This window comes from Lucilia sericata, unplaced genomic scaffold (assembly GCF_015586225.1).
Source record: "Lucilia sericata isolate MDLA Ls3-8-SP2 unplaced genomic scaffold, ASM1558622v1 Contig000600F_arrow, whole genome shotgun sequence".
Taxonomy (NCBI): domain Eukaryota; kingdom Metazoa; phylum Arthropoda; class Insecta; order Diptera; family Calliphoridae; genus Lucilia; species Lucilia sericata.
The window spans coordinates 74,109-85,628 of NW_023994607.1; the positions used below are offsets into that span (position 1 = coordinate 74,109).

The window sequence follows — 11,520 nt, forward strand, 5'->3', positions numbered from 1 at the left end:
TGTAATGGTAGCATCGTATGCAAAAGTTGGGCGGAAGGACCTTTGAAGGTCAGGGAATCGAATCCGAAAGTTGGGCTGAAATTACTCTTTTACAAGATACTAATGATGAGAGATTCACTGCAACCTAATTCTGAAATATGGGAATAATGTTCCGGCTAAAATCTAATTGCAAAAAGAAATTTAAAATGCTTCTAATATATAGAGGAAAAATATCCTTTAAAAAGAATTTAAACATTTTTGGAAAAATCGATTTGGTACTGAAGCTGATTATACATCATTGGTAGTTGAGAGAAAGCCTCGAATCGTTTACTAAAGCCAATGAAAAAGCTTTACTCTAATATCATACATACATAGATAAAGAACTGCTCGGGATGTACTTTAGAGTCTGCTATCGCGCTGAAGCAGATCGTTCACACTTAAGCGATGTGCTATGCAATTGTAGCTTCGAAAGCAAGAGTAGAAATGCGGAAATAATAATCAGGCTAATCGCCAACATCATACATAAGATAAAACATGAATTGGACTTGGTATTACTTAGGGCGAGAATGAGTATCAGAACTCGAGCTCACACTGATCAGAGTTAACTGGCAATAATGAAGTGACAAAATACAAATATGTTCATTACTCTAGTGAACTTTAAAATATACGAAATCGCCATAAAACTACTAGACAGAACTTAGACAGAACAAGATATTTTACTTTAGGATGTCCCGTTCATCACTTTTTTTCTACGAATAGTTCTCAAATGAAGAGTATTAATGTACTGAATACGATATGCCCTTGAATATAAAAAATTCCCTGCCAAAAAAACCAATTTCCTTTCATCACCTGAGAAACTCTTAATAATACCAATAATTCTACAATGTCTAGACATTGTAATTGCAACCATTCAAAAAACATCACTAAAGAATCGAGAGTTATTATTCATATATTTTTTCATATTTAACAATTTCCTTTCGCAAAAAGTTTTCTATCTTCTCTATACATTAATTTTCTTTCTTTCGTTTTATTGCTGCACTTCTAACTTCCCAACACTAACTAAGTTTCGTAACTTTTGTAACATTTTGTTTGCCTTCACTTTGTAATACTAGTTACAACAACATTATACATTATATTTACATATGTACATATAAATTTGTTTTTGTACTTGTATGTCATTTAATCTCAACATCTATTCGTATTCGAACTTAACCACATACTCAGTACATACACGTACAAATGAAAAATATCTAATGTGTTGTATAAAAATAATAAAGATTCATTCAACATTCTTCATTTATGTTATCGTCGCTCAATTGCTTTTGTTTGTAGCCGTTTTTCTGTCTGTCCTCTTTGTGCATTTATTTCGATATCATTTCGACACCATTTCATGTAAAAAAGACTTAAATATAAAATTTGCTTTTTGTTTCGCACACGAAATTTACAGTCGGATGCGGAAAGAGCTCGCGAGGAAGCGGCCGCCCTGCAGGAGAAACTGGAAAAGAGCCAGGGTGAAGTGTATAGACTGAAAGCTAAATTGGAAAATGCCCAGGGCGAACAGGAAAGTTTGCGTCAAGAACTGGAAAAAGTACAAGGTGGCATTTCACGCATACACGCTGATCGAGATCGGGTAAATCACTAATCGGAAAATATGCTGCAATACATTTATATAAACATGTCTTCTTTTTCCTTTAGGCCTTCTCCGAGGTGGACAAGATGAAGGAGGAAATGGAACGTACCCAGGCCACTTTAGGTAAAGCACAATTACAGCAAGAAAAACTACAGAATGCTTTGGATAAGGCACAAAACGAAGTGGATCATTTGCAAGAGAAACTCGATAAGGCGGGAGCCGATAATCGTCGTTTGGTCTTGGAGAAGGAGAAACTGACATATGACTATGACAATTTGCAATCACAATTGGATAAGGCATTGGGCCAGGCAGCTCGTGTACAAAAGGAACGTGAAACTCTTACATTAGACACCGATCGAATTCGCGAGAAACTCGAAAAGGTTCAGGTAAGCATCGGCACCATTACTATCGTAACCTGCATCCAGTCTACCAAAGAAAACTATCTAATAAACTTATGTATGAGTATTATACTCCTCACATCAATTGTAAATGTAGACATAATACTTACCATACTTATGTATTCAACTCATAACCTCACTAACTTTCTACTATATATACTTACGAAAACCTGTCCATCTTTTTACATAAAACTACGTATATGTAATAAATCTATTATTCCTTCCTCATTATAATTATATATTCAATCTCATGTATGTGTTAAATATTGTAAAAGTATCTAATCTATCTAAACTACTTCTAAACCTGTAAAAAACTATTCTATAACTATACTATACATATATACTTTAATGTTGTATTTAAATTAACGTTGTACATAACTGTCATTTAAAATCTAATGAAACCCAAATGTAGATACAACTGGCACGTGTCCAGAAGGAACGTGATCAATTCTCCGACGAATTAGAAACTCTTAAAGAGCGATCTGAATCATCACAAACACTGCTTCAGAAAGCAGCACGCGATCGAGAAGCCATGCAAACCGATTTGGAAGTACTCAAAGAGCGTTATGAAAAATCGCATAATATCCAACAAAAACTTCAGGTAATTTTATACCACGCTTGTAGACAGACCCCTGCCCCAAGCAAAAAAAAAAAAACTTTCAATAACAAGTTTCGAAAACTGAAAATATGAAGTAAGAACTGCATGATTACTTCAAACAATTGGCTGTTTGTTAGTTGTAGCTTAATCAAAATTGTCACTTCTACCCTTTAGAGTTTGAATATTAACCGTTTCAAGCCTTTAACACAAATACTTGACCCTTCTTGCTTCTCTTAATAGATGGAACGCGATGATGCTGTTACTGAAGTGGAGATTCTCAAGGAGAAATTGGACAAAGCTTTGTATGCCAGTCAGAAACTTATTGACGAAAAAGACACTTCAAATAAAGAATTTGAAAAAATGCTGGAGAAATACGATCGTGCCCAGAATGAAATTTATCGCCTGCAATCACGCTGTGATACGGCTGAAGCAGATCGTGCTCGCTTGGAGGTTGAGGCAGAGCGTTCTGTACTCGCCGCCTCAAAGGCACGAGAAGATCTTCGCAAGCTTCAAGAGGAAAGCACACGTTTACAAGAAGCCTGTGATAGAGCTGCCCTGCAACTTAGTCGCGCTAAGGAATGCGAGGATAATGCTCGTGCTGAGCTCGAACATCATAGAGAACGTTACGATAAAATACAAACCGATCTGCGTCGTACCCAGGGCGAGAAGGAGCATTTACAATCAGAACTCGAGCGCGTCAGCTATGAATTGGAAAGAGCTCATGCTGCTCAAAGTAAAGCCAGTGCCAGTGTTGAAGCTGCCAAAGACGAGTGTGCTCACTATGCCATTGAACTTGAAAAGATGCGAGATCGTTATGAAAAGAGCCAGACAGAACTTAGGAAACTACAAGACACCGAGACCTTTGGACGAGAAACACGTCGTCTTAAAGAGGAAAACGAGCGTTTGCGAGAAAAGCTGGACAAAACCCTTATGGAACTCGAGACAATACGCGGCAAATCCCAATACGAATCAGAAACGTTTGAAAAATACAAGGACAAGTATGAAAAAATTGAAAATGAAATTGCCACCATGGAATCTAAACTCCACGAAACCTCCTTGCAACTCGAACTGTCCAAGGGAGAAGTGGCCAAATTGCTGGCCAATCAAGAAAAACAACGTAGCGAATTGGAAAGAGCTCATATTGAACGTGAAAAGGCCAGAGACAAACACGAGAAGTTACTAAAGGAAGTAGAACGTCTTAGATTACAACAAGCCTCCGCCATTAGTCCCGCAGATTCAGTGCGTACATCTTCGCTTTCGGCTGGTGAACGCCAAGAAATTGATCGTCTTAGAGATCGCTTAGAAAAAGCCTTGCAGTCTCGCGATGCCACCGAACTGGAAGCCGGACGTTTGGCTAAGGAACTGGAGAAAGCTCAAATGCATTTGGCCAAACAACAGGAAACCAACGAATCGACTCGTATTGAATTTGAACGTATGTCTGCTGAACTGGGTCGTCTACATGATCGCCTCGAAAAGGCCGAAGCAGAGAAGGAGACTCTGAGACAGTCTGCCAGAAACGGAGCCGCAGACAAACCTCATCCACAACTCGAAAAACACATACAACAGCTGGAGGCTGACTGCAAACAGCTGTCAATCGAACGGGAACAATTAGTGCATCAATTGGAAAAGAGCCAGGAAATCCTAATGAACTTCCAAAAAGAACTTCAAAATGCCGAAACCGAACTCCAAAATGCACGAGAAGAAAACCGCAAATTACGCAATGGCCAACCAGTGGCTCCAGCCGCACCAGCCGAAATTCAAGCAATGCAAAAGGAAATACAAACATTGCAGCAGAAACTTCAAGAGTCCGAAAAGGCGGTACAGGCGGCGGGTGCTGCTGCCCAAGGCGGAGCCTCACGAGAGGAAATTGAACAATGGCGCAAAGTTATCGAGGCTGAAAAGAATAAGGCCGATATGGCAGATAAGGCGGCTCAAGAGATGCATAAACGTTTACAGGTGAGATGATTTTTCTTGAAAACTCTTAAAATTTGTTACTAATTCTAAAACTTTTCTTTCCCAGATGATGGATCAGCATATTAAGGAACAACATGCTCAAATGCAGAAAATGCAACAACAGTTGCAACAGCAAGCACAACAACAACAACAGCAACAACAACAAGCACCTGCGAACACACAAGAAATGCAACAACTCAACCAAGAACTGGAGAAAGTCAAAGCAGAACTCCAAGCTGCCACAACACAAAGAGACCAATTCCAACAGCAACTGGAAATTTTGGTTGAAGAACTACAAAAGAGTCAGGTAACAAGAAAGCTTTAAAGAAAAAGTCATGTTAAAATACATCGATTTTCTAATACTCCCTTTTAAGGTTGCCAACCAGGAACAAGCGAAACAATTACAAGCTGCCCAACAACAAATACAACAACTACAGCAACAAATACAACAGATTAGCCAAGCGGGAGGAGCAAATGCTGCCGCCAGCGAAGCACAAAAACAACAACTGGAACAACAACAAAAACAATTGGAAGAAATACGCAATCAAATCGATAATCAAGCCAAGGCGGTCGAAAGTGAACGCAAAATTATCGAAGAACAGCGCAAACAAATCGAAGCCAAACGCAAAGATATTGAAGAGAAAGAGAAGAAAATGGTCGAATTCGATGTCCAACTGCGCAAACGAAAAGATCAAGTGGATCAATTAGAAAAATCTCTGCAAGCTCAAGGAGGTGGTGCTGCAGCTGCCGGAGAACTAAACAAAAAACTCATGGAAACTCAAAGACAATTGGAAGCGTAAGTCTAAATGCATTTACATTTATACATGATCAAAACTTATTTATTTTATTTATTTCTTTCCTTTTTTACAGTTGCATCAAAGAATTACAAAATACCAAGGAAGAACACAAGAAGGCAACAGCGGAAACAGAACGATTACTCAAATTGGTACAGATGTCTCAAGAAGAACAGAATGCCAAGGAAAAGACAATTATGGACTTGCAACAGTATGTTCCCAAAAATAATAACTGCAAACATATTTATTACTTTTTTTAATTCAATTATTAATTTATGTGTTTTTTTCTCCTTTTTGTGTGTCTTCTTCTTTCAATTGCAGAGCCTTAAAGATTGCCCAAGCAAAAGTCAAACAAGCACAAACACAGCAGCAACAACAACAAGATGTAAGTTATTATTACTTTGTGACATTTTAATTGTACCTTTTCAAAGAGTTTTGGGGATTTCTTGTTTAAACTAAATATGAATAGTGGCAATGAACTTTTTTCTTTAAATTTGGGTTAAATTATTTGTGAAATTTAGTGTAAAATTTGTGATGTGTATTTTATTATATCAACAAAGATGTTGTTATCACTAAAAAATTTGCTGATCTAGAGGCATGTTTGTATATGTTAAATGGTTATATCATCATATTTATACTGTCGTAAACACTGTCAAAGGGAAAATTCTAAAAGCTACTAGCGCTGAATAAAAGCGATCTTAGAGTACTAACGAGATTACATTTTGGTCTTAGACAACATCAATTCACTCTGGGAAACTTTATAACGAATCTATATAGATTCTGTAGCATACAAGGCGAAAGCTCTTACCTATTTTTGGTTTCTTTCAGAGCTAAGATTTTTATATCTTTACCGATATAATGTATTAAAGATGTTTATGAGCTAAATTATAGAGCTTGATATCATTACGATCCTGAGGTAAAAAAATTACCATTATCACTTCAGTAGTGTGGCTGTAGGAATTGATCAAGGAAAGTTTATAGTGTGAATGTTTGATAGTTTTCTTCTGGACGGAGTTCACCTGATCTGGCAAATGCCTCCTTGGTCATGTTACCTTGATAAAAGACCCCATCTTGGTGTTATTGCAATCTCGGGGAAAAGAGATGCTATCAGTACCTCTAAACTATAAACTGGAGATGATCAAATGTATATTTGGCCTTTCCTTGGAATAATTTGACATATAATTCTGGAAGAGTTCTGTGCTGTTGCCGAAGTCAACAGATACCCCACAGAGGAGTAACTGTGGAACTGTGCATTGGAAATTAGTTGGTATTAAATGTATATGATACAGGATGAATGTAGGGGTATTCGCCGGATGTTGTTCTCTGTATGTGTGTTGAATGCATAATAAGTGTGCTGGGTTGAATGGTGATGGATTAAAGGTATATTATACAAATGAGACCATTAAATTTTCCCTACTTGCCCAGGTATGTTCAGGGTTTACTCTGTTCATACCAGATTTATCACAGTTTTTTAACTGTGAGTAAGATGGATTCGTGTTTCGGTCTACCAAATACGTTTCTAGATGCTGTTGCCGACTGAACAGATGCCATCCCATCTATGTAGTTGTGAACGGAAGTGATGATTTTGAATCTCTAAAGTTAAGCAGCAATGGTCAGAGATCAGATAGCTCGAGTGCTTGAGAAAAGTGCTGGACTGCAAAACCATGTACCGTATAAGAAACACAACGGGCGGTGGTGAGTCGTCTACACAGCTCATCCAGTGGTTAAAAACCAACCAACATGAAATAAGGGCGGCCAACACGGCAGCAGTTCACTTAAAGCTCTTCGACATCATGTCCTGGCAAATGGTGGTGAAACGTCTGTTATCTTCAGTGATTGCAGCATAGAGATAGCTCGAAATTAAGTTAATTTATGATCCGTTTAACACCTGAATACTCTATGCAAGTGATTCAGAAGCGGTGGTAGTCTGTTGAAACTTCATTCAAATGTGCCCCGATAAAAGACCACTCAGTGGCATAAGAAGTCCTGACTTTCAAATTTAGGTGTTTGCATACTTCAATGTGATGAACTCTATACCGACCTTTTGTGGAATTATAGACCCATTATAACAACAATTCTGTATATGAAAGTTAATCCCTGGATGAATAAAGGACTTCTAGCAATATTTTTTAACTCGCTGCTATAATTTCTGCTAAAACTCATCAAAAAGGTAGAAGAAACGTATTACTTTCATGGGTTGTTTCGAAAATTTTCTCATATATCCGTTATTTTTGCCACGATTTTGTTAATTTTAAATAGGAAACTTTTCGAAAGTATTTCTGAAAGTATTATTTGGACTCAAGAGGAGTCTTCAGAAAATTGATTTCAACTGACTCATAGACATACACAGAGGGAAAAAGAAATATACACGCCTGGTACCAAATTGACACCAAACTGTTTATAATTTTTCTATACCATCCATTGACACCAAAGACTTAGAGCTTACCACGTTTATTAACATTTAGACAACGGATGTGTATAAAATTTAGATTTCGACAACGAATTGTTACAATGTTGACAACGTTGCGTTATCAATATTACAAAGTGTTGTCGTACGTATGTATATACTTTGACAACGGATGTTATTGAAAAATTATAACCTCTTTGGTGTCAATTTGGCGTGTATATTTCCTTTTCCCTCTGTGTACGAACAGACAGATATAGCTTAAACGACTCCGCTATTTATAAGGATAACTATGTTAAAGGAAGTACAAACGGAATAACAAACTTTAAGTACATTCTCTAATCTAAATCATAATGGAACCAGAGTTTTGATCTAGGAGCGAACTGTTCTTAGCTATTTACTATATAAAAAGACGTACGTATACTTTTAAGACACTTTTTAGACAAAAGTTAAGTCGTTATGTATTAATATTTCTAAGGAATGAGCTATTTTGGCTTTCGAAGTGTCTATGAAAATTATATTATAGCAAGTACTAGAGGAATAACAAACATTTATGATCAAAATACTCTAGATTGTAGAGTTTCCAACGTCTGCACCCATTCAGGACTTATTTGGGCCAATCAAAAATACATTTCTTAAAGAAATATCTTTATTGAAAGTGTAACAGTTTCATGAACACTTTTTGGTGTGTCGTTTTATATTATGACATATACAATTTATGACAACTAATTATCAAATTCTAATACAATCTTTTATTTTCATTTACAGGCTGGACCAGCTGGATTCTTAAAGAGCTTTTTCTAAACATAACAAAATTAAAGAAAACAAAAATTATTACTCTATCTCTCTCTCTCTACACTAACTACACTACAGTTTACAGTTTCTACTATATATATTTGTACATTTGTTGTTGTTCTTGCTTATACTTTTTTCGAACCATCAATTATCAAAAAAACAAAAAATTAAATAAAACAAAAGTCAGTATTTACATACTCTATACTCTACTCTTTAAAGTAAAATACAAAAAACAAAAAAACGGAAAAACAAAACCGAAAAAAAAATTAACAAAAAAACTCAAATTCAAAATATTTTTTCTACTATTTATACATAATTAAGAAAACCTCTCTAATACTGCTAATAATTGCTTTACATTTAAATTAAAATTTAAATTAAATAAATTTATGTATTGTATCATAATTAAGTTCAATCAAATATACATAATTCGACTAATTTCGTAAATTTTTTTCATTTCTAATTTTTCAATTATTTTATTTTTTACTTAGAAAAACAATTTTTGTGTGAATTGTGCCCACTGATGAATTGGTCATGATATATTTAAAAAAAAAATAATAAAATAATAAACATTAAAAAAACATAATGTGATGTCATACATAAATAATTCATAATCTAACTATAAATAATAAATTATTTGTCAAATAATTAAATAAAAACAGCATATATACAAAAAGCAAACCAACATAAAAAAACTAAGTAAATTTAGTAAAAAAAAAAATTATATAAAAATTAAAAAAAAATAATAATAAAAATAATACAGCATACCATACATATTCACTTTAAAAAAGGCAACAAAAAAAATGTTAGTAGTTAAATATTTATTATTATTATTATTATATTATATATTAACAATAATTACATTATAGACCCCCCGCCCCCTGTTATAGTTAGAGTAAATTTAATTAAGAAAAAAAAAAGTTGAAAAAATAATAACAATTATATAAATATTAATTAATAATTTAGTGTATATATTAGTCAAAGAAAGAAAACAAAAAAAGAAACATAATTTTTATTTTGTTTATTAAAGAAAAAATTATGCGAAAATTAACCAAAACATAAAAGGGAAAGAGTTAAAAAAAAGTAGAGTTATTATTACTAAAACAAATTAATATTTAAATAAAGTTTTCAATTCAATCAGCAATCAGCCCACAACACAACTTAAACACTATTTAACAATCAAATCCTATGAATTTCCGTTTCCTTCAGCCATTTACTTAGTTGTGTAACTTTTAAATAACTTCACCGGAAATAGTTAAACAATTTAAAGACTGATTTTTATTGCTAAATAAATTGTTTGTCAAATATTAACTACAAACTATCTATCTATGTATATTAAGTTGTTTTTGTACTTAATTTATGACTTCCCTCCCATCTATAATATTGCAAATAGAGGCTAAATAATCGGTATTGAAATTGGTATAATACCGTTATTGATTCGTTTAAGATCCGTTAAGATTATGGTATTGTTTCTGTATGTTACCGGTAAAAGGGTAAACGGTATTTAAATACCGATATTTATACAGATAAATTTGTTCAGGTATTCAATTTTAAATGGTATTTAAACGATACCGGTATTAATAACGGCATCGGTTACTAACCTTGATATTAACTGAGAATTTTAGAAACATTTGAATGTAGCAAAGTGACAATTTTAGCAAAGTCGAAACGCAGAAATAGATGTTAAAGTCGACAGATTATAGCGATATCCGGAAAATCTTATGTAATGAATAAATTATGAGGACTATTTCAGATACAGCGCTGCTCAATCATTTAGAAAAGTATACTTTGGTCTCTGTTAAAGTTATTACTTTCGCGATAGAGGCCTCGATTTAGCATAAATATAGATCCAAAATATAGATCCAGTTTCCCTTGTTTCAGTTTTTTCGATCTTTTAAAATAGTTTATTAAAAAATCTACGGTAATGTTTGTTTGTAATCTATGAACTCGGCACCTGATGGGACAAAATTTCATATATGTATGTTCCAGGGATCGTGAGAAGTGTTCCTGTATAGTATAAATTTGACTGATAGGTGGCGTCGACGTTTTAACTGTCAGCTTCAGCTAATTATAAATACTGGGACAATATATTGAAAAAATTATAATGATATAGGGATTTGCGATAAACTAGCAAAGTCTAATTCCCGCCTACACGTAAGGCAGATTGACACATTAGATAGTGCCCCACTTTCATGCAGCAAATCTTTCATTTAGGAAGAACTTTACAAGATTGCTTATAGAAGATAGGAACTCTATAATCGTCGATGATCTCTAGACTTAATGGGACTTTCAAGCATCAGACTATGTCTGTTGTTAGCCTGACAGGTGACTGTCATATGCACTTGCTAGGAGACTACGCTCGGATGAAAAGGAAACTATCGAACACTTTCTTTGCCTCTGTTCTGCTTTGTCAGACATAAGGACTGAGCTTCTTGGCAGTCCGATGTTGCATGAACTAGCGGCTCTCTCTAGTATTAATATAAACAAGATAGGGTTATTTATTCATGTTACAAGTTGGTTCGATTCTATGTAAAACTATACATGTAATGTCGAATGTGTTGGTCTAGGTAGGATCCATTCTCCAACGGAACCAATATATGTCATTTATCACTAACTTTAGATCAGAGAGTAATCCTTGACCCCTGCTCGACATCAAAAAGAATCTGTACCATCTATGATCGTCGAAGGTCTAATTCATGGAACTTTCAAGATCCTGTCATGTACACATGCTAGGAAACGGCGCACAGACGAAAAGAAAACTATCGATAAGTTTTTTGTCAGACATAAGGAACGAGTTTTTTTTGGCAGACCGATATTGCATGAACTTGCGGCTCTCTCCAGTATTAATATAAACAATATAGAGTTGTTTATCCATGCCTCAGGTTGGTTCGATTTGCTATTAAAGTCGACGTGTAATGACCCATGGGTAGGTCAAGGTATGACTAAGTATTTTTATGCCTTTTTTCATGCGT

At 34.8% G+C, this 11,520-nt stretch overlaps 1 protein-coding gene across 5 annotated transcripts in view; it reads left to right on the forward strand.

Annotated features, from left to right (window-relative positions):
• The window catches only part of LOC119606552 (myosin-11-like), a 65,022-nt gene extending 55,767 nt beyond the window's left edge, over positions 1–9,255 (forward strand). For 4 of the 5 annotated variants that reach the window (XM_037960098.1, XM_037960100.1, XM_037960101.1 and 1 more), the window contains 9 exons: positions 1,427–1,609; positions 1,675–1,995; positions 2,420–2,608; positions 2,846–4,561; positions 4,626–4,865; positions 4,933–5,354; positions 5,429–5,563; positions 5,674–5,737; positions 8,525–9,255. In XM_037960098.1, the coding sequence (XP_037816026.1) occupies positions 1,427–1,609; positions 1,675–1,995; positions 2,420–2,608; positions 2,846–4,561; positions 4,626–4,865; positions 4,933–5,354; positions 5,429–5,563; positions 5,674–5,737; positions 8,525–8,560 (3,306 nt within the window). In that variant the 3' untranslated portion in view covers positions 8,561–9,255. The remainder of the gene's footprint in view (positions 1–1,426; positions 1,610–1,674; positions 1,996–2,419; positions 2,609–2,845; positions 4,562–4,625; positions 4,866–4,932; positions 5,355–5,428; positions 5,564–5,673; positions 5,738–8,524) is intronic. The other variant, XM_037960097.1, reaches the window with a different exon arrangement.
• Positions 9,256–11,520: the final 2,265 nt, after the last annotated feature.